This window comes from Peromyscus leucopus, chromosome 14, assembly GCF_004664715.2.
Source record: "Peromyscus leucopus breed LL Stock chromosome 14, UCI_PerLeu_2.1, whole genome shotgun sequence".
NCBI lineage: Eukaryota > Metazoa > Chordata > Mammalia > Rodentia > Cricetidae > Peromyscus > Peromyscus leucopus.
The window spans coordinates 75,089,706-75,117,487 of record NC_051075.1 but is presented as its reverse complement, the minus strand read 5'-3'; the positions used below and the strand labels follow the sequence as shown (position 1 = coordinate 75,117,487).

General features: G+C 55.5%; 1 protein-coding gene across 3 annotated transcripts in view; it reads left to right on the top strand.

Annotated features, from left to right (window-relative positions):
* The first annotated feature begins 3,535 nt into the window (after window positions 1-3,535).
* The window catches only part of Ccdc85c (coiled-coil domain containing 85C), a 73,135-nt gene continuing 48,888 nt past the window's right edge, over window positions 3,536-27,782 (top strand). The window contains exon 1 of one of the 3 annotated variants that reach the window (XM_028882099.2): window positions 3,536-4,597. In XM_028882099.2, the coding sequence (XP_028737932.1) occupies window positions 3,802-4,597 (796 nt within the window). In that variant the 5' untranslated portion in view covers window positions 3,536-3,801. The remainder of the gene's footprint in view (window positions 4,598-27,782) is intronic. The other 2 variants (XR_003735892.2, XM_028882100.2) reach the window with 2 other exon arrangements.

The following is a 27,782-nucleotide window of genomic DNA, read 5'->3' as shown; positions in this document are numbered from 1 at the left end:
CCTCTCGGAGTCCCGGGCAAAGGATGGTGCTAACATGGATGGTCTCCACTCAGCTCCACTGCCTGTGCCTCCCTCCTCCCACCTCTCCATGCCCAGGCACATGCCTCCTTGAAACGGCTCTTCCATGGTTCGCCCCAGCCTCTGCTTCTGCTGCTCCATCCACTTGGAGGCACCCTGCCCCATCTCTGCCAATCACCCCCCTCAGCTTTCAGGATTCAGCTGGCCCAGGAAAACTTTTCTCAGGCCCCAAGAGACTGTAAGAGTGGTGTTTTCGCTTCACTCATTGGTGGTACTTACGTACTGGAGCGTATATATGTGGTTAGTAAACCAAGGAATGAAAATGACCTTGTACTTCCTTTCTGGGACTCGGTTTTCCTCCCTTTAAAACAAGGGCCTCAAACTCAATGGGTCGTGTATGGAAGGGTCAATCATTCGCTTAGCAAACACCTAGGGCTGCCAAAGCATGTCTGAGCTTAGGCTTGCAGGCAAGGAGAGGAATACGAGCCCCTTGAACTAGCAGTGTGTGTGTGGGACTGCTTTTTTTCAGACAGGATCTCATCCCCCCCCCCCCCCCAGTGGCCTCAGACTTGCTATGTGGCTATACTGGACTCTGAGTGTTCCTGGGGGACACAGCACATTTGTCCTGGAGAGCTCTTGCTCTGGGATGCTAGTTCGGTCCTGGGATCCTCTTCTCAGCAAGCATGTGAAGCAAGGGGTGGGGAGGGGGGGACGGGGTGGGGGGAAGCAGGGAACCACTCCTAAACCACCCAGCAGCACCAATGCTAGCCCCTCCCCCGAGCTCTCCCAGGAGGTTGTTATGGTCCTGGAGAAAAGCTGCCCGGCCAGTCGTGTGTAGAGATGGTTTGAACCACTGCTTGGATAAAGGTTTCATTTTCTTCCACCGAAGCTGTCACCCTGGAGAATCAGAAGACAGAGACTGCAGGCCACAGGGACACCACAAGGAGATATAATGGCTTCCACTAAGCCCAGGGCAAATTGAATTGTCTCAGCAATTTCCGTGGTGAGCAGAAGTGTCCCTCTTGGTGTGTGCTCTGCTCACTCATCCTCACCCACCCAGCCTCTCTCTGAAGCAACTCCCCAACATAGTCTTGCTCTGTGGGGGGCCTCCAGGGGCTTGCTAACTCTTGCTTCCTGGGGTGAAAACAGATCTCCAGCTTCCAGAGGCACAAAGCTGTTTAAAGTCCTTTTTTAAACCCAAACTGTGCTGGGCTGGACCTGCAGGAACACCAGACTCTACTCAGCTGACTCACCCATACAGAGTATGCGGCTGGCCTCAGCACCCCTGGGGCTCATCTCCTCCCCACCCCTTTCTCCAGCTCATCTACAAGGAGGGAGGGAGGCTGGGCAAAGAGGACCGAATCTAGCCCAACCAGTGTGGTTCCCAACCCTTGACACAGAGCCAGAAGTGATCCAAGACAGCTTTCCTGCTTCAGGTCACACCTGGGCTTGCCCTTTGACCTCAGACCTCATAGTTAACCTTCCTTTTTTTTTTTTTTTTGAGACAGAATCTCACTCTGTAGCCTAGGATGGCCTGGAATTCACAGAGCTTCCCCCTGCCTCTGCCTAGGATTAGTGACTTGCACCACCCACAGCTCTCTCTTATCACATTTATTTATTTATTTATTCGTTTGTTTGTTTGCTTTTGGTTTTTCGAGTTTTGAGACAGGGTTTCTCTGTGTAACAACCCTGGCTGTCCTGGAACTCACAGAGATCCGCCTGTCTCTGCCTCCGCCTCCCGAGTGCTGGGATCAAGGGCTTCCGCCAACATGCCTGTCACATTTATTTGTGTGTGAGGGTTTATGCATGCTATGGCCCACGTATGGGTGTCAGAGGACAACTTGAGGGAGTAGGGTCTCTCCTTTCATTCATCACGTGGTTCCTGGGAATCAATTCAGGTTGTCAGGCTGGATACCAGGCTCTTTCACACGCTGAGCCATCTCACCGGTCCCTCCTCTCCTTTGAACGGGCCACTGACAGGCTAACCCCTAAGGGCACTCTGCTAGCTCTTCCCTCCACCCGAACAGCCTCCCCCGCTTACCTTTGTCCTTGTTGCTCAGGCTCGGATCCAAGCTCCTACGTCCTAGTCCCTCCCAGAAAACAAGATCTAAGGCAACTGATTTCCCTGCATAGCGCTGCAGACAGCCTCACGGTGTCTTCTCACGTTATACTCTCCCTCCTCCCAAGAATGCCAAGTACCCTCAGAGGGCCCTGGCACCACCTCTGTGGTCATGTCCGGGTAGAACTGCCCCGCGCTGAGGAAGGTGTGAGAGGGCACACGCAGTGGTTCAGCAAACGGCTGAGTAACTGTAAAAGGGGACGTCAGCGACTGCGCGGGCACGCGCTCCAGGCCCTGGGTAGCTTACCCCGGTGTGCGTGCGCCTGGGGTGGGTTATCTCCTTGCAGGTCCAGGGAAAACGCACCCTTCCCTCAGCCTGCCGACTGCAGAAGCGCCGTAAATGCGCTTAGGGGACCGGACTTACAGGCTGTAGGAAGATCTGAATGCCCCGCAATGGTGCGGGGCGGGGGAAGGTTCTCCCGTTGCTGTGCGCCTCTGGACCCCAGCTTTATGGCCGGGGTGGAAGACCTTCCCTCGCGTTTCCCAGGGGTTTCCACCTAGCGAACCAAAGATATTCCTCCAATCCCAGGGATTTAGCGGTTGCGTGTGCGAAGGGGCAGGGCTCCGAGAGCCGCTCCAGGAAATGGGCAGGTCCCAGCCCCCCTCGCCCCATCAGGCCAGGGGAAGAGGGGAGAGATCTGTCTGTCCCTGAGATAAGGCTGGCAAGGCTCTACAGTTCTGAGCTAGGAGTGGAAAGGCAGCCCCGCTGCGAGTGTAGGCAGGGGACCCAGGAACTGGGGCGGAGGAGGTCGGTGGCCCGGAAAGGGACAAAGAGCAGCTCTGCCCGACCCCCCACGTCAGGGTCCTATTGTTCCTCCTCTCACGGACTGTACCGAACTCTGGTGCTCCCAGGAGGGAGGAAGGGAGCTGCGCCCACCCGGTGGGCATTTGTTTATTAAGAATGAGAAAGGAAGGGTCAGCGACGCGGGCCCGATAGGGGGACGCGCATTTCCGCGCGTCGCCTTTAAGGGAAGCCCTACCCTACCTTTCCCACCGGTCCCCGCCACCCCCCAGCCCTACCTGCATTTTAAAACCGCCTTGTAGTCCTGGGATTGGCCCAGGCCGCGTCCTCCGGGCGCAGAAACTTGAACCGGGGGGGAGGAGGGTGCCTGGCCCCACGGTTGGACGAAACCATCTTTGCGGCATCCCCCGCGCGCGCTCCGCCCCTCCCGCACACCCCCAGACAGGCCCAATCAGAACGGCGGGGAGGCGGGACCACGGCTCGAACGCGCCTCTGGCAGGGCGCCCGGCGGGCCGGCGCACCGCGTAGGGGAACCTCGGGGGCCGGCCGTGCCTTCGCTTGCCTCCCTCTCGGAGGCGGGGCCCGACTGCGGCGCCCCGCCCCCTCTCCGCCCGGGGTGGGCGGGGCGGCTGGGGCTCCGGGAGCGGGGCCGGGGGCGGGCCTCCGCCTGCTGCGCCCGAGCCGGGAGAGCCCGGGCACCGCGGCCACCGACGCAGCACCGTCCCCGTTCCCGAGCCCTGAGGCGCGCGCGGGCTCCTAGGTGACCCGAGAGGGGGCCGCGGGAGGGAGCGCGAGGCGGTGCGGGGCGGGCCGCACGCGTCCCCGGTCGCCCCCGCGCGCGCGTGGCCGGGCCCAGAGAAGCCCGGCGCGGGGAGCGCCGGCCCGGCGCGGGCGAGGGCGATGCCGCGGTGACGGCCCCGCCATGGCGAAGCCCCCGGCGGTGGCGGCGGCGGCTGCAGCGGCGGCGTCGGAGGAGCTGAGCCAGGTGCCGGACGAAGAACTGCTGCGCTGGAGCAAGGAGGAGCTGGCGCGGCGGCTGCGGCGCGCCGAGGGCGAGAAGGTGGGCCTCATGCTGGAGCACGGCGGCCTGATGCGCGACGTGAACCGGCGGCTGCAGCAGCATCTGCTGGAGATCCGCGGCCTCAAGGACGTGAACCAGCGGCTGCAGGACGACAATCAGGAGCTGCGCGAGCTCTGCTGTTTCCTGGACGACGACCGGCAGAAGGGGCGCAAGCTGGCGCGCGAGTGGCAGCGCTTTGGGCGCCACGCGGCCGGCGCTGTGTGGCACGAGGTGGCCCGCTCGCAGCAGAAGCTGCGGGAGCTCGAGGCGCGCCAGGAGGCCCTGCTTCGCGAGAACCTGGAGCTGAAGGAGCTGGTGCTGTTGCTGGACGAGGAGCGCGCGGCGCTGGCGGCGGCGGGGGGCGCTGGCGGCAGCGGCGGCGGCGCGGGCTCCCGCAGCTCCATAGACAGCCAGGCTAGCCTGAGCGGGCCGCTGGCGGGCAGCGCGGCGGGCTCGGGGGCCCGCGATGTTGGCGACGGCAGCAGTACGTCCAGTGCGGGCAGCGGCGGCAGCCCGGACCACCACCACCATGTCCCACCCGCGCTGCTGCCCCCCGGGCCGCACAAGGGTCCAGACGGCAAGGCCGGAGTCACGCGCCGGTCCCTGGATGACCTGTCGGCGCCGCCGCACCACCGAAGCATCCCTAACGGCCTGCATGGTAAGCACCGCGCCCGAATCGGAAGCCTAGGAGGGGTGTTGTGAAATGGTAGTTCCTGAACACCTCACGGGTTCGGGGTGTGGGGGTCGCACCTCCAGACGCCTCTGCGGCTGGCATAGCAAATGGAGCATCCGGCGTGGTGGTGTCCCTGTCCAGCTGATACGGTAGAAAAGTTTCTCACCCACAGTTTTTTTTTTTGTGTGTGTTAGTGTCTGGCATTCCGGTGTTGTCTAGGGGGTGTCTCCCATCCCACCCTGAAAACACTTGTAGAGGGAAGTTTTTTTTTTTTTTTTTTTTTTTTTTTTTTTTTTTTTTTTTTTTGTGTTTTTTTTTCCTTTCAGCTGGCTGAAGAGATGCTGCTTGTGGGCGGAGGGGGACAGGGGAAGTTTTTCTTGGAAGACTACGAAAGGGCCCTGAGTGAATTTCCCCTTCTTGTTGGAGCCGTAGGTGTTCCCCACACGCAGTCGGCGCCCACTACTGCACTGTTGTAGTTTTGTGCTTCCTTCCAGTCCAGTTTCCTCCCCTGCTTCCTTGCAGCCCTGTCTCCTCCTGGGCTGGGCTGGTCCACTGGCACTGGTGTTGAGACCTTGAGGCAGCTGGACCAGAGAGCCCTGAGCTGAGATGAGAGGCTTCCGGGCTTCCCCTAAATTCTGCGCTACTGGTTGGGACACCGTTCTCGACTTGGTCTCTACAGTATTCCCCAGAGGATATGGTTGGAATGGATCCTGACTTCTCAGTGAGCCTCAGTTTCCTTTCTTCCTTGCTTAGGAGTCGGAGAGGCTGATCCCTGCCTCACCAGGGTGGGTGTGAGGTGGAGAGAGATAATGCCCTGAAGAGATTTGGAAGCTTGATCGTCTTACAGGAAGTGCTGGGGTCATCTGTGGCTAGAGTGTGGGTGGGAGGTCAGCTCTGCCTGTGCGCGAGGGTGTCCCTGCCATAGTCCCTTCAGTGGCTCTCTGCCCCGAAGCTTCCCTCCTCTCCTGACCGCTGTACTTCCCTGCTTCCCCACAGCGGTCACAAGCCGGGTTCCCAGTGTTGGTGGCACCTGCCTCTGCCTGAACTCTTTGCCTGGTGGCAGAGAATAACCGGCCCTTTCTGTTCTACTTTCTCTATCCAGACACTATCAAGGCTTCGAACTCTTCCCCAAATTGACAGCTAGAGCTGAGGACCAAGCTTTTTCTTTCGTTTCCTGGCCAAGCCCTCTGCCAGCATATTGGGGTGGGGACAGGTAGGAGCTGCAGTCCTGGTGCAGGACTGGGGGAGGCTTCCTCCTTATTTCCTGTCCAGAGTTTGTGAGTTCAGGAAAGGATTGAGGCGAGAGGGATACTTTGTTGCTGATTAGCAATCTACCATTGCAACCCAGGTTTCTTTTTGTAACACTGCATCCACAGGTCCTCCCCCTACAGCTACTCAGTCAAGCTCCATCGGCAGAGTTCCGGCATAATTTGTGGGGATGCGCACCCCTCTTTACAATGCTTGCATCTCTTTGGCTTCCCATTTCTGGGGGCTCTGGGAGGGTCAGTGTTCTGGGTCTCGATTTCCCCAAGTGCATCATAAAGGGAGTCTTTGCAAGTTAGGGAAAAATCCAGTGTTGCTGGTTTCCGGCTATGCGGTCAGTAGCACTTGGCCAGAGTGATTCTCCGCAGGATACTGCCTTGCTTGAGTGTCTCCACCTCTTTGCAGACGGTCATGTTTTGTGCAAGGAGATGTGGATCTGGCCCAGAGTTCCAGTTGCAGTAGTGAATAATGCAGCAAGTGAAGGACCTGGCCAGGCTGGAGGTTTTCCACCCCACTGGGGATGGGTAGGGGTTGAAGTGTCCTGTTTCCTACAGACCCATTCCCCCACCCCCACCCCCAAGTCTCCTTGCAACAAAACTACTGCAGATTTTTGTAGTAGCCACGCTTTGCTTTGGCACAGAAATGAAAACTCAGCATTGTTGTTACAAATTTCAGTTACACACCGGATTGTTCTTTTTAAGTTTTGTCTCTTGAAGTCAGTGGGTGGCCGTGAGATATCCTCCCTTCTAATGTGTACAGAATTCCAGGAAATGAGGAAAACCGGGCTTCTCTGCACTGGGACCTGCAGCCTCACGTTGGCTTTGAAGAGCAGGGCTGAGCTGAGATAAAGAGAGTTCAGGTGGTGGCCAAAGCAGAGTCACACGGGGCTTAGTGCCTGGTCTTGATATGCAGTCCCAGGAGTCCTGGGCAGCTTGCATTAGCCCTGTTTTACAGCTATGCCAGGGGAGGCACAGAGAGGACCCCGGCCTTGTCTTGCTGGGATCTCTACCAGGGCCATCAGTGTTTCTGCCAAGAATGACTTGAGGCCCTTGTGGCTGTCATTTTTGCTTTCCTGTTAGTTAGTAACCGAGATGCCTCCTGTTCTTGATTCCTGGCCTGGCTGCGCCTCTTCGACTCTCCCATTCTGGGAAGCGTTACTTTCTTATCAGTGACCACAGAGTGGCTCATTGATAACCCAATTATGCACAGGGTCTGGACATCTTGACTCCCTCATGTGTCTCCGGCAACTTGGTTGGTTTTGCCTCTTTGTCCTTCTGGAAGGTGGAAGGCCACCCCCAGAGCCCTTTACTCCAGCAAGGTCAGTGAGGTTGGCACCTGCCCACAGTGGTCCCAGCAGTGGTTGGAGGAGTCGCCTGTGGGAGGCTTGCCAGCACAGTTTGGCTTCTCTTTGGAACTCTGCTTGCCTTTGAGGCTGCTTGTGGGCTTCTTGGCGTCTGAGCTCCATGTGTGGCGTGTGGCGTGTGGCTGCACCTGCTGCTGCTGAGCCAGGGAAATGGGGCCTTGCAGGTCCTCTCTGAGGACCAGTGCTACTGTGCCCGCAGCCTGTAGGGTGGCCTGGAAGGCCTCACGTAGCAGTGGTGGAGGTGGCCTGGTATTGGAGGCAGTCCTGGCTGAGGTGGGCTTGGCCAGCCTCTGAATGCATTATGCAAATAGGTCTCTTGGACAGGCACTGGGCCTGTGCTGGGATGCTTTTGAGAGGCACTGGGTCCTTTCTGGCTAAAGTCAGGTTTAGGGTGCCCTTGCTGGCTTTCTAATGCAGCCCTGTAGGCTGAGACAATTTAGATGTCAGAAATTCAGCCCTCCTTTTTTTCCCCATGTGAGGTGATTTTCAGACAAAAACATTTTCCCTCTGGGGGGTAGCTCAGGGGTAGAGTATTCACTCAACAGGGTATGGGACTCCATTGACAGCAACACACACACACACACACACACACACACACACACACACAGCAGAAAAGAGAGCCTTTTCAGTCTGTTTTTCTTTTTCCTCCTGCCCCTCCCATCTTTCTAGCCCCACCGCCCATCCCTTGCCCTTGACGTGCCCCTCTCTCCTCTCCCTGCCCCCACCCCATGCCCTGCTCCCTTGTGGCTAACTCAGAACCTCCAGCAAGCCTGCGAGTGAGTGAGTGCCATTTATCTTTCTGGGTTTGGGTTAAAATTTTGAGCCACTCAAAATGAGCAGGGTTTGATCTCCCGTTTGTGTTTTTGTTGGTTTTGGGAGGGTGGAGTAGGGGGTGGTCTGGGCCTTTAAAAAAAGACAGAGCAAGCTGGTAGTGAATAGGTCTTTTTTTTTTTTTTTTTTTTTTTTCAGGAGGCCTCAGGCCTCTACTAATAAGGCTGCCTTTCCTAAGCCTGCTAGCCTGGAGCAAAGGTCAGAGGAGATAATGGGCGGGTTATGCAAGCCTTCCCTTTTCTTCCCTCTGGTGGAGGGGTTTGTGAGATTGTCCACGGACTTGGGTGCTAGGTCCTCAGGGCACCAGGCATTCACGGGCAGGTGACCCACGGAGAACTTGGTAGTTGTTGAGGGCTACCATGTGCTTCCAGGAGGCTTCTTTGACAAACTGAGGCTTGAAGAGGTGTTGGACATTGCTTTGGTTCCCTCCCTCCTGGTGGCTGGGGTCTGGAGTGAGTCTCAGGTCTTCTGTGTTCGCTGGCCCAGCTCATGTGTGAGCTCCGTGGGGGAGGGCACTCGAAAGGAAAGAGTCAGTTCTTCCCAGGGAGCTTTCTGCTCCCTCCTCGGCAGGGACACGGGTCCCTCCACATACCTTCCTCTTACATTGTCACTTTTCTACATCAGTCGGCTTTCCCATCACAGTGGTCATCCTGCCACAACTATGTCCCATGTTAGGTCTCTGAGCTCCTGGGACACAAACTTTGTGGAATATTGGTCCATGACCAGAATATTTTATGAGGAAACCAGCTCCTACACACACCTGTTTTCCTTCCTTCCTTCCCTCCCTCCCTCTCTCTCCCTCCCTTTTCCTAAGACAGAGTTTCTCTAGCTCTGGCTGTCCCGGAACTCACTCTGTAGACCAGGCTGGCCTCAAACTCAAGAGATTCACTTGCCTCTGCCTCCCAAGAGCTGGGATTAAAGGCGTGTGCCTCTGCCCAGGCTCACACACCTGTTTTCTGCATACACCACCACGCCTATGGCTGCAATCATTTATACGGTTCCTCGAAACTCAGGCAAGTTCCTGAACCACTCATCTGCAAAAGGGAAACATGACGGACCTTTGGGAGGAGGGAGGGTGTCTCTGTATGACAGCCTGAATGTACCCTTTCTGAGATGGAACACCCAGTGCCAAGCCTAAGGCCTAGCTGTGCGGCCTGCTGCCTAGGGCTCCAGCTCCAGGGTCAAGAGAGCCTGAGTGAGCTCTGTCCTATCTGATCAGAGATCTTGGTAGCTTACTGACCGTCCAGGTCTCAGTTTCTTCATTTGTAATATCCTGCTCCTATAACTGAGCCTTTAAAGGAGGAGTCTGTGGCTTCTGATCTCGTTTGGATCCCTTTCTCATGCGGAGTGTGGGTACGGAACCCCCTAACCCGTGCTTGTGAGTGGAGCCTTTGTGCCTAGTCCCGTCTCAGAGGCAGGGAGCTCTTGTCCAGTTGAACAGAAGAAAAATGGCTTTGTAGTTAAGAAGGAGCAGAATGGCTAAGTTCTGAAGGTGGGGACTGGAGCATCATGGGAAAATAACCTCAGAGGGGCTGAGGTTGGTGCTATGTGCCGCCCTAAAATTCCAGCGGCTCCAGAGTTCAGTGCCTGCAAAGGACGATGGTCCGGATGAATCCCGAGGTCTCTAGAGCCAGGAGCCCTCCGTCAGGGGAGGTGTGTGATCGCCTGCCTGGACACTAGTGAAGAGCTTTCCATTGGGTGGCACTTGAAGATGCCCAAGTCTTGGGTTGTGCCACAGAAGAGCTGTCAGGGGTGGGAGGCAACCGGGAGTGGGAGCTGACCTCACAGTTGGCCCTGTAAGCAGGAAGGGAAACATTAGCACACGTTTAATGAGCATCTATACTCTGAAGTTCTCAGTGCCTCCACAGTGATTCATGTCATCCATCTGGCTTGGGAGTAGCAGTTAAGGAGCGTCTATCTGGTGCATGTCCTGTAGGCTGGGCTAAGGGCAGGAACAAGAAGCTTAGAGCCCGCAGGATGGCCACGACTCCAGCAGTGGCCATAGGAAAGACCCTTTGCTTTAGGTGAACCTAAAGTCTGCTCCAAGCCCTGCCTCCCATCTGCCCCCTTGGACCTCTGACTTGTAGTGTTGGGTGGTCCTGGGCCCCAGGGACATCACAGACACTTGTGGGAGACGTTTTGTCTACATCCCAACCGGAGCTCTGTCCTCATTACAGAATAATGAGGACGCATGACCAAACTTTTGTTGGGATCAAGGTCTGTGACCTGTGCAGGGACTGCCCTGGGGGTCTCAGGAATACAGGTAGCTAGTTGTCATTTTCCTGAGGTTTGGGGACAAGGGGACCTCAGTGGAAGCCACAAGGCTTGGAAACAGGAACAAAATCCTCTCCTAAAGGGATGGAATTTTTTTTTTTTTTAATTTTTAAAAAAGATTTTCAACGGATGTGGTGGTGCAAGACTTTAATCTCAGCCATCTGGAGGCAGATGCAGGCAGATCTCTGTGGGTTCAGGCCAGCTGGGGCTACATAGTGAAACCTTCTCTTAAAAAAGATTTTTATTTTATATGTGTTTTGGCTGCTTGTGGAACTCTGTGTGCAGTGTGCTGGTGCAAGTCAAAAAAGTGTGTAGGATCCCCTGGAATTGCAGTTACAGATGGTTGTAAGCCACCATGTGGGTGCTGGGAACCTAACCAGAGTCCTCTGCAAGAGCAGTGAGTTCTCTTAACCGCTAAGCCAGCTCTCCAGTTCATTCTAGTGATCTTAAAGTCAGGGATAGCCCCACCGCTTCCTCCACGCTGTCCCCCAAACTTGTCCCTATTATATTCTCTCTCCCTATAGGTGTAGGGTCTGGACAGATAGGGAGCTGCGTCACCCAGGGCTAGGTGCCTGGTTTTAAAGAGTCCCCACTGGTCTCCAGCTCTCTGGGAAGCAGGGCAGGAAGACCTGGAGTGCTGCCCATTCCTGAGTAGATTCTCTGGAAATGTTGTGTATCCCTGTTTCACTGAGGTACAGGCCGCACCCTGGAGGCCGGCAGCTCTACTTCCTGGTCTGTCATTCTGGGTCTCAGATGGCCTGTCAGGCTGGCATTACCGTCTTCTCAGCTCATTCCCTTCTCCCCAGCACTGTGGGGGCAGGTCTGGGAGTCCCTCTGTGCCTTGCTGCTGGTGTCCGTGCCCCCCCCCAACCCCGTCAATCAGTGCTGTCCTAGAGTAGATGGCACTCAGAGCGCTGGCGTCTTGGAGTTGAGGAAATGCCTGGCCAGCGAGAGCGGAAACCCTGAGCAAGCTGTGTGGAATCCTCTGGCTCTAGGGAGGAAGCTGGGAGGGAAGGGGACCCACCCTTGGGTCTGTCATTCCGGTCTGTCCATTTGGGAGCCTGGGGTCCCGGTCCTCTTGACTCCCAGACTTGGCACTGGGTGTGGGTGTGGGTGTGGAGGGGGGCTGGCTCTCAAATTGTCTTTTGGCTACAAATTAGTGCCTCCTTGTTGCAAAGAACGTATGTTTTATTTGCCCCTTACAACAGCTGGGCCCTCAGGGTCCTCAGTTTGGGACAACACTCAGGCTCCTGGGGCTGCCTGTGACTACACACACACACACACACACACACACACACACACACACACACACACATACACACACACACACACACACCAGTGCCTTGAGATGGTGACCTGACCTGTGCTGATGAGGCCAGGACTCTGTTTAGGTCACACCACTCCTCCTGAGGGCACACACACACACACACACACACACACCAGTGCCTTGAGATGATGACCTGACCTGTGCTGATGAGGCCAGGACTCTGTTTAGGTCACACCACTCCTCCTGAGGGCCTGATGGAATTTCTGACCTCCGCTATCTGATGGACTCTGCTTAGAGCTTAAGGTGCGGAGTTTAGGGCCACCCTGAGCTTCCATGTCAGGGCAGGTTTGTTTGCTGCGGCCGAGGCTGCCCGCCTTTGCTCCTGTACCCCCTCCCCACTGTCTAGAACCCTCCTGAGTAGAGTGCAGGCAGTGGGCACCGTCGGCTGGTCTTCTGGAGTACCAAACAGGTGTGCACTCAGTGCCGGAGCCAGGGAAAAGGGGCCCCCGTAGCAAGGCTGGGGAGCACCCTCTCGTGTTCTAAACTGGATGAAGGCCAAGCCACTTAGGTCACCTCCCTTCCCCCCGCCCCTGCATTTACTATTCTTGGCACCAAATGGTCTTTATCTACTTCCAAAAAAATGAAACCCGCCAAGGTGGCAGTGTGTGTACAAGCGTGCGTACCTTCTCAGTCTCTTTGCTTGTCTGGGGTTCCTCACCTGCCCCACTTTTTTTTTTTTTTTTTTTTTGAGACAGGGTCTCATTATGTAGTTTTGGCTGGCCTGGAACTCACTATGTAGTCCAGGCTACCTTGAATGGACAGAAATCTGCCTGCGTCTGCTGGGGTTAAAGGCATGTGCCACCACACCTGGGTGAAAAACAAACAGACAGACAAACAAACAGACAAACAGAACCTCTTGTTTGGGTCCATTCTCAGAGCAGGTACCAGGGCTCTGGTAGTTGCTGCAGCGGCTTCTGGGTCTTGTGGGCAGTGAGAGCCAGAGTCCTTTACAGAAAGCTCTGGAGAAACCTGTGGAAACACAGGGGCCACTGATGTGGGTTCTATCTATTGATCAGTCAGTGGAGGATGCTGGCCCATAGTGGGGCATCCCAGGTCTTGGGGGGAGGTATCCCGGGGGGGGGTGTCAGAGGCCAGTGTCAGTTCAAGGTGGAGGTTGCCCCCTCACTGACCTGTGCTGTGTGGGTCCCCAAGGACACAGCTCTAATGGGCCCAACTGAGGGCTTGAAAGCAGCCGCTGGAAGCCAGGACCACTCCTCAGGCTGTTCATAGGTCAGCGTGCACCCCCCGCCCCCACCAAAGCACCTCTAAGTTATAGCCGGGCATAGATGCTTCCACCCCTCTAATGCTCAGGACAGGCCTGCCCCGAAGGGAGCGGTAATGGCTTTTCGGCTGTATTCAAGGGGACAGATGCAGGCAGGGCCGGTAGCACGGAGATGGCAGCTATTGAGAGGAGTCGACCCACTTCCAGAAATAGAACCTCTACTGTCAGGGGATTCATCTCTTTGTCTCCCCAAATCTGTCCTCCCGTTAGCTTCCACGTTGTAAGGCAAGAAGGAGGCTCGCTCTTGTCTAGGAATCAGAGGCAGCGGCGAGCACCCTGCTCCCCTCCCCGTCACAAGGGCTCGATTGTGCGCGGGCCCTGAATGCACCCGCCTGTCACCATGTGCGGCACCGGCTGGCCTCCCTAATGAGCCCGCTCTGGGAGTGGCCCTTTGTGGCAGGTTCCGGCCACGCTGCCTGGGCCAAGGCTCCATTTCCCAGCCGCTCGGCTGCCTAATGCCTCTCCGTAGCTGGTGGGACCATGGGAAGCCAGCTCCGCATGCCTGTCCTTTTTTGTGTCCCATATTTTCGGCAATGTACACGCCCCACCTTTGTGCACATTCGGAAGTAAGGAGGGTCTGACTTTTTCCGGCTCCTCTGTCCAAGCTGGCCGAGCAAGCCCCCCTTCCTCTGGCTTTAGGTCAGCTCCTCCTGTGGGGACACCCCTCCCCCCGCATTGTCTCCTTTCTTTTGTTCCCTTTGGGTCTCTCCCCAGCTCCTTCTCCGCAAACAGGCTAGTGTTTCCTTGTCCAAAGCAATAAAACAAAACCCGCCCTTCTACTGTCCTGCCCTCCTCTCTAGGGTGGGGGGGGGGGAAGCTCGCCTCATCATGGACTGGAATTTCTGCTGCTCCTCGTAGCGGACCCTGGGAAAGGGGGCTCAGGTTAGTAGCCTCCATTCCCGTAGCGTCTGATGCCCCTCTGATAGTTGTCCTCTGGGACCCGGGTGTGCCAGTTACCCCTTCCCTGACTTCCCAGCAACAATGGCGTGTTTTTTTTCTCTCTCTCTCCAGTCTGAGTTTTTGCCTCTGGTTGTCCATTCTGGGACTGCTGGCCACCATCCTGGCCACCTGTATCCTGTGGATTTGGGCCCCTGCCTCCGACCTGTGTCCCCATACTGTCCGCCGGGTTTCACTTCAAGGTCTCTCCGTTGTGGCCCTGAGCTGTCTGTCCCTTGCCCCAGGTGGCCTCTTCAATCCAGTGCTGGTCACAGTGAGGCAGGGCGGAGCAGTGCTCCTCCGTGCAGGAGCACCTGTGCCTTTGGAAACCGTTTACATGGCGCTCAGGAAGAGCCTGCCCTGGACAGCTCCTCAGGACAGTGCTGCTGCAGCTCATTCCTCCTGCGGTCGGTGACTCCCACTTGCCCACACAAGTTGGGACATCTGAGCTTAGACTTGGGGACTGCAGCCCATCCCCACCCATCTCAGTGACTTGTCATCCTAGGTCCTGGAGTTCTGGTCTTAAGCCCGCTGCTCACTGTTCAGGTACACCTCAGGCCCTTCTTATGACGTCCCTTTCCTTCTGCTTCTGCACGCTTTTCAGAGAGGCTTAGGTTGGCCCCTGAGGCGGACAGGCACAGGATGTGTGACATGTGGCCCTCATCCATTCTGTGCCTGTGGGAAGCCTTTGTGTCCTGAGCCAGGGTCAGGGCGGGTGCCCTGTGGTAGTGGGCGCCAGGCTTGCCCATGTGTAGGGCATGGCTGGGGGCCATATGTCTGCACAAAACTCAAGCACTGAGAGGATCCCCTGGCTCCTGGGGTCCCTTCCAGAACTCAGCCAACTGATTCCCCGCTGCCAGCTTTTTATTTTTCAAAGGAGGCCAAGAAGGGTGCAGGATCAGGAAACAAAGAAAATGGTTTGTAAACTGAAGGGGTCACAGAGTAGGAGGTGGACACAGGCCAGTGGCATGCCGCCTGCCCCGTTTTCCCTTTTAGAGGAGAGGCCGAAGACCTGCCCTGGACACACTGCCGCTGCTTTCACTGCCATTGATTACCCGTGGTGGCCAAGACTGTGACTGGCAAGTGGGCATACCCCTCTTGGGGTTAAATGAGCTTCCAGGGTCCAGCTGTGGGCCATTTCTCTAGCTGTCTCTGGTGATGAGTCCATTAGATGCCACACCTGGGGCTCTGCACCCCCCTCCCCTCGGGCTGAGCCTGCTCTCTCTCTCTCTCTGTGTGTGTGTGTGTGTGTGTGTGTGTGTGTTTCAGGGTGACACTGATCTGATCTCAGTGATGTAGCCTAGAGAGAGACTAGTCATGAGGTCCTACAGCTTGTAGGGGTGAGCAGGACACTGGGGTGTCCCTGGCCCTGTGGGAGTCACAGGAAAGCTCCTTCTTAGCTTTGGTCTTACTTTGTGTAACAGCTGCACTGTTGAAGTGGAGGGGACCTGATGGGAGCAGGGGCATGGGTCCTTGGTGCCAGTGGCCCTGGAGGCCTCCGGTCCTCTCCGCTCCCTCACCCCCAGTCTCTTGATTCTCCTTCTCTTCTCCTTGAGGGCGTCGTCCTGCTCAGCCAGCCCCCTCTGCAGAGTTTCCTGAGAATGACCGGTGCTGCAGGCTCTACGTGTGGGGATTTCTCCTGAGACAGTCTGGGGGAGCCACTCCAGGAACGCGGTTGGAATGCCCTGATCTCTCTACCAGTATCTCCACCCTGGGAGGTGGTCACCACCTCTTTGATCCGCAGACCCCCTCACCCCTTCCCACCTGGTTAGGAGCTTGTTCCTCGGGTGCTGGCCTGGTTGTGTGCGTTGTGACCAACTGCAGAGTGAGCGAAGCTCAATGTAGGATTCCTGTGTGAAAAAAACAAAAACAGAACAAAACCCCCTTGTTTTTTTGTGAACAGGAAGAAGCAGGGGTGGGGTTGGGAGAGGGGAAGGGAAGGCCGACCTCCCACTGGTTGCCAATGGTCTTTGGATTCCTGGCACTCCTGTGGCAGTCAGGGATGCTGAAATCTTCCTTAACTTTTGGGGATCCCCTGCTGCTCCTCGTCATCCTTGTCTAGATCTGTGTGCACTGACCGAATCTCAGTGGCCCCTGTAGCTTGTTGCTGGGGCAACCTCGAGACCCTTTGTTGGGGGAATGGCAGGCTTCGGGGATCCCTTTTTTTTTTTTTTTTTTTTTTTTTTTTTTCCGAGACAGGGTTTCTCTGTGTAGCTTTGCGCCTTTCCTGGGACTCACTTGGTAGCCCAGGCTGGCCTCGAACTCACAGAGATCCGCCTGCCTCTGCCTCCCGAGTGCTGGGATTAAAGGCGTGCACCACCACCGCCCAGCAAACCAACAGCTTTCTTCACAGCCCGTGGCTCAGAACAGACGAAGAACCCCAGTTGTTGGGTTAGTGAGCCCAAGGCCCGGACAAAACAGAAAGCAACTCACAGTGAGGAAACCCCACAGGACACAGGGTGGGAAGTGGGAGGAAGCGGGGAGCATCGGGTGTCCTGAGCCGGCTGAGCATCCTGGATGTCCCGCATCCTCGTGTATGCCGTCGACTGACAAACTCTGTGTGCCCCTCATCATTTCTGTCTTTGGAGGCTACCCTGGTGACATTGTGCCTCTTTCTTGAGGGTGTGTATAGGGGTGTGTGTGTGTGTGTGTGTGTGTGTTTGAGAGAGTGTGTATATGTGTATGTATGTATTGTATGTATGTAGGTGTGTGTATGTATGTATATATGTGTGTGTGTTTGAGAGAGTGTGTGTGAGTGTGTATGTGTGTGTATGTGTGTATGTGTGTGTGTGTGAGGGCTTTAGCTTTAGGCTGTTTTCATGTACATCCTAGCTTCCCCGTGAGTTTCTTTCTCATGATGAGTTTATTTCTACCTTGGTCTCTTCCCAGTTCCCCTCATCTCACTTTACTAACCTGTCTGTTGAGGTGGTTGCGTCAGGTCTCTGGTGCCCAGAGACCCTTGAGGAACTTGAGAAAGATCTAGAAGTCCAAGCCTTTCTTGGTTGTGAGCCTCACTTAGGTGGCTGCTCCCAGATGAGCCACATTCCCTGCCCAGACAGACCAGTAGCATCTTTTGTATCCCCACGTCCCCGTTCCTGTTGTTTGGGGCTTTACGGACCTAGGTTCACTGTGACTGACTTTCTGGCCTCAGGCCGTCACTTTCCAAGTGCTCAGCCAGTTGGGGGCCCGGTCTGACCCAGAATCGGAAGTAGCAGCCGCAGGATCAGTTGCCACTGCGCCCTCACCAGGCCCCACGGGGTATTTGATTTCTCCTGCCCTCCCCTCCCTACCCCATCACCTGCCAATACCCCACCCCTGCCCCCAAACAGCCCTGGGAGGCAGGGGGACCAAAGACCGGAGAGACTCACTTGCTTCTTTTTAAGAAAAATTGATTGTTTGTGCACATCTGTGTGTGTGTGTGTGTGTGGTGTGTGTGTGAGATGCCTGGACCATGGCACACCTGTGGAGGTTGAGGACAACTTTCAGGAGTGACTTTTCTTCTGCCACCGTGGGATTTGAGGATTGAACTCATGTCATCAGGCTTTCCAGGCAAGTCCCTCTGCCTGCTGAGCCATCTTATTGGCCCCTTCTTTTGAATGTTGACCTCGATCCTGAGCACCTGGCCTCTGGGGACTCGAATGTGTTAATAGGCTCTCTCTCTTTCTCTCTCCTTATATGAACCTGCCCTGGCTGTTGTTTAACTCAGTGAAAAAGGTTCAGGAGTCAGCGTCAGGGCTGGCCTCGGGGCAAAGAGAAAGTCATTTGTGCCTCCCGTAGACACCTTTGACTCCAAATGGTGAAATGCACGCCAGTCTCCTCTGGGGCTTCCAGGACCGGGAGCCAGGTCCCTAAAGCCTCAGCTAGTACTGAACTAACTGTCTATGTACCATACAGAACAGGGAGATCAGGTGGGTGGGTGGGTGCTGTATACAGTGTGGATTCCCAGGTGTGATTCGAATCCCAGGAGAGAGCATGGCGGCATGAGATTTCATCACACCGCCCAGAGCCAAGTGCAGTTTAAAACTTGCTAATTATTTTGAGGATTTTCCACCTAAAGTCCTTAGGCGCCGGTCAACTGTGGATGATTAGAACCTGGGAAAGTAAGACCGAGGATAAGCGGGACGCTCGTACCCAGGGGCCACATGCGTTTTTGGCCCTCATGAAGGAGGAAGGCTGTCTTGTCCTGTCTGTCCTCCTGTGTTCAGCACAGGCACTCTTCATTTGCCCCTCAGGGGCTGCAGATTGGCAGCCAGCAGAGTACAAATGGCAGGTCTTGCCTTGGGAAGGTGGGTGCGGGTGTGCAGCCTTGCAGGCCGAGGCCGCTGGCAGGGCCTGGTAGGGGGCTCGGTGGGCGCTGTTATCCACGTAGCAGGCATGTCCGAGACTGCCGAGTGTGAGGGACTCTAGGCTGGAATGGCCGCCGCCGCCCGCCACACTGTCCTACTTTTGGTGCTTGGATGAGCCTGTGGGAGAGCTGGAAGTAGACCCTCTGTCATTCTGGGGAAATCGGAACGGACAGAGAGGTCCTCAAGCCCTGTGGGCCTCTGTTAGCCTCTGACCTTGTTCTGTCTGTCCAGGCCTCTGGAGTCTGTGGGCTTCTCCACCCCAGAGCCTTTCCTCTGGAACCTCGAAGGCGGTATTTCACAAGCAAACTGGGGGTCTGTTAGGGGTCAGGCAGCGTGGCCGTGTGGAGCGGGGAGCTCTGTTCCTGTACCCGACTCAGCTGTCGCCCGTGGAGCGGACTCACTTTTCCCCCTTAAGATTCGTTTTTATTGTGTTTATATATGTGTATGTGTCTGAATACCAAGTGTGTGTAGGAGCCTGTGGAAGTCAGAAGAGGTCGTAGGATCCCTTGAAGCTGGAGTTAGAGGGAGTTGTGAGCCACTTGACAGCTCCACATGGGTGCTGGGAACCTAATTCAGGTCCTCAGGAAGAGCAGTCTTTGCTCTTTTTTTTTTTTTTTTTTTGTTTTTTTTTTTTTTTTTTTTTTTTTTGAGACAGAGTTTCTCTGTGTAGCTTTGTGCCTTTCCTGGAACTCGCTTTGGAAACCAGGCTGGTCTCGAACTCACAGAGATCCGCCTGCCTCTGCCTCCCGAGTGCTGGGATTAAAGGCGTGTGCCGCCGCCGCCCAGCCTCAGTCTTTGCGCTTGACTGCTGAGTCGTCTCTCCATCCTCTGAAGGGGACTCTTTTTTTTTTTCCCTCTATTGTTTGTCTGTTCATTCTTTTTTGAGACAGGGTCTCATTATGCAGCTCCAGCTGTCCTGGAACTCACTATGTAGACCAGGTAGGCCGGTCTCGAACTCACAGATCCTCCCGCCTAAAGGCGTGTGCCACCACTCCTGAATTGAAGTGGGCTCTTGACTTAAGAGATTTCCGAGGGTCTAGGCCTTGGAGTACATGTGTGCAGTTCCTTGATTTTTCTCCCCACTTCCTTTTAGAAACTTAATAAGGTAATTGACAAGCAAGACCTCCGTCCGAGGTCTTGGGGGAGACTTTGTTAGCCTTGGGTGCAGAAGCAGGCTCTGTGGGCTGTAGCAGGTGCTTTTCAACTTACAAAGGATGGGGGGGCCTGGGCCTTTGAGGGGGAAGGCTGCTGGGACCTGGAGAAGCGTCACCCAGGGAGTCCTGCCTGGAACCCGGGCTGTCCTGAGGCAGGACTGTGTAAGGTAAGGCATCCCAGTACTCACTGCTTCTCCGCATCAGTTTTACCCACGTAGAGGCCTGGGAGACACGCAGCCCGTAGCAGGTCTCTGGTGAGGTGGTGGGGAAGGGGGAGTGGGTGTCGGTTCTTGCTATGCCTGGTTTTCTCGTGTTGTCCATAGGAACAGGCAGAGCCCTGGTTTAAAAAGGTAGGGACCCCCTGCAGGCCCGAGGCTACCTGTACCTTCTAAAGGTCCAGCTTCCCTTCGTCACAGGGTCTTGATGGCAGCAGCATGGGTGGGGAAAAGAGCAGCTGGTGGCAGCCTGCCCAACCTGCCCTCCTCAGTGCTAGCTGCTCGTCTCAGCATAGCCTCAGTGGCACAGACGGCAGAGGCCATGCGCGAGGGCCTTCTTTCCAAACGTGCGTGCGCAGTTGTCGGTCAAGGGCTCTGGGAGGAGGGGCCCTCACCTGCCTTGGTCTCGGGAATGTTCTCACAAGGGGCCGTGTTTTTCTTTATTTTTTTATTTTCTTTTACAATATAATTTAATTCTAAATATCAGCCACAGATTCCCTTGCTCCCCCCCCCCCCCCCGCCTTCCCCCAGCCCACTCCCCATTCCCACCTCCTCCAGGGCAAAGCCTCCCCCGAGGACTGAGATTGACCTGGTAGACTCAGTCCAGGCAGGTCCAGTCCCCTCCTCCCAGACTGAGCCAAGTGTCCCTGCATAAGCTCCAGGTTTCAAACAGCCAACTCATGCAATGAGCCCAGGACCTGGTACCACTGCCTAGTTGCCTCCCAAACAGATCAAGCCAATCCACTGTCTCACATATTCAGAGGGCCCGATCCAGTTGGGGGCCCCTCAGCCATTGGTTCATAGTTCATGTGTTTCCATTCGTTTGGTTATTTGTCTCTGTGCTTTTTCCAACCTTGGTCTCGACAATTCTCGCTCATACAAACCCTCCTCTTTCTCGCCACCTGGACTAGGGCCGTGTTTTCATCTCACTCCCCATGCTACCCTCCCGTGTGCTGTGGTGAGTTCCCAGGTGTGGGTCTTCATCATGCGTCCCCATTCCGTGTGCCTCAGTGTCCCCGCTCTGTGAGAGGGCTTCCGTGGTTCAATACCCTGGCTTTCAAAATTCTGGGTCAGGCTTGCTCCAGCGGACGTACCCACCTGCTGCGAAGGCCGTGAATGGCAGATGGGGCCTCTGTGCCTCGGGTGTTTGCTGTGGTCTGGTTCTCTAGTCCCCAAGCTGCATCTCACTTGGCTATGTGTGGGAGACAGATGGAGGGCCGTCTCCACTGCAGGAAGAGCAGGGCACAGTTCTCTGTTGGAGCCCTGGAGCAGTCAGGGACCTGGTCTATTCCAGTAGGCTGCGGACTCACCCTAGCACCCCTTCTTTGAAGTTCATTTGTAGGACCCCCCGACATTGCCCGCAGACCAGTCTGTTCCCTTCCCGGGCTTCAAAATCACACGGGTCAGCATTGATTGACGCATGGTGTGGGTGTCATTCAAGGTGGGGAAAAGTGAGCTGGGAACAATATTCTGTCCAGCTGCTGCTCACGATCCCGGTGGACCTTCTGTCCTGAGTGTCTCCACCTCTCCACCTCTCTTCAGGCTGTGGTCCAGGGAAGAAGGGGCCCCAGGTCTGTGCCTCAGTCGCTTCCTGCTGTGCTGGCTGGAGTGCTGGCAGGTCCCAGGGGAGAGGTGACTTGGCTGACACCCTGAGGCTGCCACCAAGGTCGAAAGGGCCCTTGCACCCGAGCTGGGGTTGTGTGTCCACTGCTGTGACGCCAGACGAGTCACACAAAGCCACGTGCCTCAGTTCCCACCTCCGCACATTGTTCTGTTGTTGGGCTGATGAGGGCCATGAACAAGGTGTGTGCATAGTGACGTCAGCCTCTTCAAAGCGGAGAAACGTTGTGATTGTCCCTTCCCCAAGCCCACCCGTTCTGCTTCTGTGCACAGTTAAGCTCCTTTTCCACAGCCCTGACTTGCTTGTTCTTAAGCGACAGCTGTCTGTCGCAGCACACGAGAGCAATAACTGTTTCCTGCGCCCGTCCCCGGACAGCCTCTGTGCTACCGTGGTGTGGTTGTGGTGACCCGGTGACGGTCGGTAAGCCTGGGTCCCCACTTACCCAGGAAAGCCCTCTGTTGAATTGGATGCATAAGGTAGCCATTCTTTTTGGAGGTCGGCCCTCATCTCCCTTGTGAGCAGTGGGAGGGTGTGTGGACTTGGCAGGTGAGACACCAGTAGAAAACTCAGGAGTTTCTTGACTCCAAAACCCATCTAGCTGATGTCACTATGCATACATCCTGGTATGCCATATGCCCCAGATGTTGGCTCTGCCTTTGCTTGGATCTGGGAAGGGCAGCCCCCATCTCCCCATAATGATGAGCACATGCCTTGCTTATCCAATAGGTGCTTCAGGGTTACCGGAATCTCTGCTGGTGTGATGGGTTGTGGACTGGCAAGTGTCATGCTCCCGTGTTTGTCTGGGCTCTGTGTGAAGTGGTGCACGCAGGATGGTGTGGTCTGATGACCGGATGCTCAGGGCATTCTGCTGGACAAGCCTCCCAGTTCGGGAGGACCTGTTGCTGTCTCACCTGGTCCTGTGAGAACTCAGGCTCTCGAGCATCCCCCACACCTGTGATTTATCACCTGTGGGGTCACCTGCCCCTCTGTAGTCCATTGTTTTCAGTAGAAGAGCTTGGAAGATACGAAAATGTTTACAAATGGAAATTAGAAATCATTGATAATCCTTCCCATCTTCAAAAGTGCCATTGTGTGATTCCCCCCACCTCTCCCCCCCCATCTAACCAGTGGCAACAGCTCTTGTAAGCATAGTGTATTATCCAAGCCAGAATTATGGACCCTAGCACAGTGCAGAGAACCCGACCTTAGACTTGCCCTCCATGTTGTATGAGATTTTATCATATGTAATAGATTTGTTATATGAATTATTTTATTTTAATTAATTTTGGATGTGTGTGTGCTGCATGTCTGTATGTCCGTGTGTGTGTTGTGTGTGTGTGTGTGTGTGTGTGTGTGTGTGTGCGCTTGCGCATGCGTGTGCACAGAGGCCAGGGGAGGATGTAGGTGTCCTGCTCTGTCACTCTGCACTTTAATTCCCTTGTGACAGGGTTTCCCACTGAACCTAGAGCAAGGCTGATGGTCCTCAAGCCCTAGCCGTCTCCCAGCCTCCCCGGTGCTGGGGTTACAGGTGCACTCAGTCACTCCCGGCTTCTTTTGTGGGTTCTGGAGATTTGAACTCATGCCCTCAAGCTTGTGCAGCAAGCATTCTTAACCATTGATCCGTCTCTCCAGCCTCCATTATGTGTATTTCTTAAAAATAAGCTTTATTTCTCAGAGCAGTTTTCAGACCATAGAAAAACCGAGAGGGCAGTGTCCCAAGTGTCCCCAGCAGCCCCCCCCCCCCCCCCCGTTTCTGTTATTATTAGCTTTCACATCAGAGTGGTCGGTTCGCTTGAGGGAACGAGTCAACACTGATCAGTTCGTACCAGCTGGGGTCCCTGCTCTGGTCAGATTTCCTTAGTTTTTACTTCATGTCCCCTCCCCCCCCCCCCCCCCCCGCCTTGTTGGAGCTCATCCAAGACACACACTTAAATGTACAGATTTTGCTGCATGAGCTACTTATGGTTTTTACCCCCATTTGTTCTCACGTGAGCATGTCAGGGTGACTGTTTTGGTGTTTTTTGTTTGTTTGGTTGGTTTTTTGAGACAGGGTTTCTCTGTGTAGCCCTGGCTGTCCTGGAACTCATTCTGTAGACTAGGTTGGCCTCAAACTCACAGAGATCCACCTGCCTCTGCCTTCTATGCTGGGTGAGTGCCTATTAAAGTGCCACCACCGCCTGGCTAGGATGGCTGTTTTTACACACCATGCTGAGTGGCTGCCTTCTTGTCCTATCATGTGGATGGATCATGTCCTGGGCACCTTGGGGGTGATCAGAAGGGAAGTGGCACCTAGGATGTAGTGATAAATATCCGGACTTCTTAAGTCACAGGTAGTCAACTTGATAGTACCTGCTTTCGTGTATGGTCAGTTATGTGGCACACCAGCCTCCCCAGATGTCCACTAGTCATTGGCTGTGCTTACCTGAGCTGCCTAAACTGGAGTGAATGTAAGGTTCCTGTCTGAAGTGGTCTGACCCAGGTGGACAGAGCTTGGCCTCTGGAAAGAGCAGCAGGCCATCTCTCTCTCTGTGTGTGTGTGTGTGTGTGTGTGTGTGTGTGTGCGCGCGCTCGCGCGCGCGCGCGCTGTATTCTGGATCTAGGTCCACCACTTCTGGGAGCCTCAGTTTCCCCCTGGAGAAGTTGTGTACCCCTCAGATGTCCTTGGGCTTGTCAGGAGAAGCCAGCAAGGATGTTCAGGATAGTGAGGGGTCCTGACCATTTGTGAATCTTCATTGATTGATAGTGATGAAGAAAGCCAGATGAAGACGGAACAACCTTTTGGCTGAATTTTTTGGTACCTGCTAAGTGTGCCCTTTACGACTTAGCTGCAGCCCAGCCTCCAAGTCACCTTGTCTCATCAGCTCCGTCACACTCAGGTCAAAGACCGGCATGTTTAAAATAGCTGCTCCTATCTGGGGCAGAGGGTCCCGGCTCCCCTCCCCCCCCCCCCCCTCCCCGCCATGGCCTTTCCATGAGCCACAGGTCCTAGTGACAGGATGCTTCTCTGTGAGCCCATTGAGAAATCCTGCCTGGAAATCCTCCTTTGGCCCTGGCGCAGGCGGGTGAGAGAATCGGAGACAATGGGAAACATGGGAACAAAAGACCCCATTGTTGAGGCTGCCTAGGCTGGGGTCAGCGGATGCCTAGCCAGGACAGTCAGACCCCTGCCTAGGCCATGGATTTCTGCTTCCCAGGGCTTGGCCATGAGCCCTGTGGGGGAGGGGAAGGAGTGAGCACAGCTGACCCAGATCCAAGGCTCCGCTCTGTCCCCCGTGTCCCCCTCCCCCCATCCTCTCCTGCAGGAAGAGCTTCAGCGTTTATATTCTGGAGCTGCGTCCATGCGGGAGGAAGGTACAGACATCAAGGTCCCTGCCAGCGTGCAGTTGATCTGTTCCTGGGCTACAGGGCGACTGAGCTCTACTACCATGCTTTGCCCAGGGTTGTTACCCCTCCCTTCTCCTCAAGCCAGATAGCGCATGGTGAGTCCATGCCAGCTTGGTCCCCTGTGACCTTGGGGCACTGGGTGTGACTGCATCTCTATTTCAAGGCTGGCAGCGGGGTTTTCACCCTCCCATGCCTACCCTCTACGTGGGTCACTGTTTTTCTGGGGTGGCTACCTGCAGCCCTCATTTCACACTTCCAGAGTGTTCTTCCTGAAACAGCGGCCCACTCTACCCCCCCCCCCCGGGGCCCTTCCAGGGTCCCTCAGCATCAGGTTCAGAGACCCAGGAACAAAGTTGGAGCCATCTTCCGCCCCCCGCCCCCCAACTCCTTCCCTGTTCTCCCTCCCTCTGCAGAGGCTTCTCTGGCCCCATGCCAGCACAGCTAAGTACCGTCTAGCCATGTTCCCTTCCCCCCTTCCCATCTCTCTACCTCTGGTTCTCTTTCCTCCATAGAGATCATCACTTTGTTTTATTTATTTATTTATTTTGGTTTTTCGAGGCAGGGTTTCTCTGTGTAGCTTTGGTGCCTGTCCTGGAACTCACTCGGTAGCCCAGGCTGGCCTCCAACTCACAGAGATCCACCTGCCTCTGCCTCCCAATTACTGAGCACCACATGTTCAAATTATTTGATTTTAAGCCTTGGCCAACATGCTCGCCTCATTGTCACTTGTCCAGCCACCCCCTCCCTCCAGGGTCCCCAAAGCCCTCTTTTGAGACAAGGGTCCGCTGTGCTGTGTTTTCATAAGCCCCTGTCTTGAACTTCTAGGGTGGCAGTGTAGCCTGTAATTGGTCTGTCACCGTGTCCTCAGGGGTGACCCTGAGAGTGGCTGGGCTCCTGAGCTTTGATGCTGAATCCAAGCTGTTCCTGCTTTCCTTCCTCCTGGGTCCCTGAGACAGGCTGAGCACTTCCTGTTCCAGGGCTGTGACCACTTTGCTGACTGAGTTCCTGGAAGTTCTCTGCTCTCCAGCAGGAATGTGCAACTGAGACTAACGGACCAAGCCCTGCCTAAATGTGTGTGTGTGTGTGTGTGTGTGTGTGTGTGTGTGTCTGTCTGTCTGTCTGTCTGTCTGTCTCTGTCTGTCTTGGCCTAGGGACTCTAGGCTCGGGTGAGTCCAAGGCCAGGGTCACTATGTATTCTTCCCTTCTGAATCTCCAGTGTGGAGGGACTGGGTCAGATGGACCGTGGGTGTGGCCGGGGGAAGTGGTGGTTGTGGTGTCTCGCCTCAGAGCAGCCCAGGTCAGTAGCCTAACTGGTCTGTGCACCTCTGTTTCCTCCTTCGGCAGAGAAACAAGGTATGAGGCAGACAGGAGCAGGTATGTGGGATCTCTCTTCAGTCACTCTGGACTCAGCTGTGGGGGGTCTCCAGACCTGTGAAGACCTACCAGCATACCGGACAACAGGCCGGGCCATCCCATGCCTTCCTAGGCAGCCTGTTCCCCTGGTCTGCCCTCAGCAGGCCTCACATGAACTCTTCCCTTCCAACCCAGCCTTTCTCTCTGGGTTGCTTGTCTAGGTGTGTTGAGGCTGGGTTCTGAGAGGGGGAAGGGGTGGGATTGCCCTGGAAGCTGGGTGGGTGGGTGCTCTGGGCTCAGGGCTGAGCCGAGACTTGGATTGATTCCCTTTGCCCTGTTCCTGCCCCAGTTTCTAACTGTGGGGTCAGGGCTAGTGTACTTGCTGCAGATGTAGACACGGTGAGCATACACATTGCCTCAGCAGGTCCCTTTGGCTAGGGACCTGGGGCTTCTCTTGGCTCAGTACAAGGCAGAAACAGGAGTGGAGAGTATGGCTGTGGGCTGCCAGGAGACTGCGGGGCTTGACTGTGAGGAGAGGCAAGGTGTGTGTGTGTGTGTGTGTGTGTGTGTGTGTGTGTGTGTGTGTGTGTGTGTGTTGTAGTTCTGACACCTACACAGCACAGCGATGCCTGTAACTGCCTGATTGCTGTGTGGATTAGAGTCTTGATAGCCACACAGTTCACACCTCCACCCACCTTGACTCTGCGTGAGTGTGCACAGAAATCCCTTGAGCTGCATATCGTTAGCTCCACCTGCCTCCGTTGCTGTGTGAGTATATATGAAGTCTATTCACATTTGCGCCTTCACCTGCCCTGATCATAGTGTGTGTGTGTGTGTGTGTGTGTTGTGTGCGCGCCTCTCTTTGTCATGTGCAGTGGCTAAATCATTCCTCCCCATGGCTTCTATTTTTTGTTGTTGACCTTTTGATAAACGCTCGTGACTGCTGGGCTATTGGCAGGGTGGGGAGTTTACCTCATGTAATTGGGAGAGAAGACAACTCTATTTCCTTTAAGATGAATGACTTCTCTAAGCATTTCCCAGGGTTAGCATTTACTAATGGGCTAGGAGGTGTGTCCGGGCCACAGGCTTGATGTAGCAGGTGCTACACTGTGTGACCCCGTGGGTGCTTATTAGCTCCTTCAGTGAGTTCTCCCATCAACCCATAGCCCCTCTGAGTATGTGGAGAAGGTGCTCTCTGGCCAGGTGCCCCAACAGTGCATCCCACAAGGGTCCATGCTTGGAAACCCACAGACCTTCTCCATTACTTATGAAACTCTCGTTGTAGATGAAGAAACGTGAGGCTTGGGGCCCTGAGGGAACAGCCCTACCTAAGCCCAGGGGTGTCTCCCTCTGGTAGACAGTCCCCCGAGACTCCCGAGTGTACATCCTTAAGCGCTCACTCCTTGGGCTGAGGTTCTTCCTTGTCCTCGGTGCCCGGCCATGGAGAGTGGTGGAGAGGCCGCCGCCTTCCCCATGGTAGTAGCATCCACAACATGGTATGCCTGTTGAATCTGCTTAGCCGGTAGAGGAGGAAGGTGTAGGTTTGGGGGTGCCCCAGGGAGACCCAGTTTGCCCCGAGCCTCACTCAGGTTCCTCATCTGACCCTCCTCCCCCAGAGCTGTGCGCCAGAGGCTGTGGTCAGTGCTTCGGTGGTGGTGGTGGTGGTGGTGGGTTGTATGAGGAGAAGGGTGTACGCTCCAGACCAAAGGGCAGCAGAGCCGGGCCTTGGCTCGGCTCCGGCCTTCAAGTCCTCTAGGCCTCTGCAGGGCCGGTCAGGGAGGGAAGAATGTGTGTTGGGGACCAGTCTCCGGGACACCGATG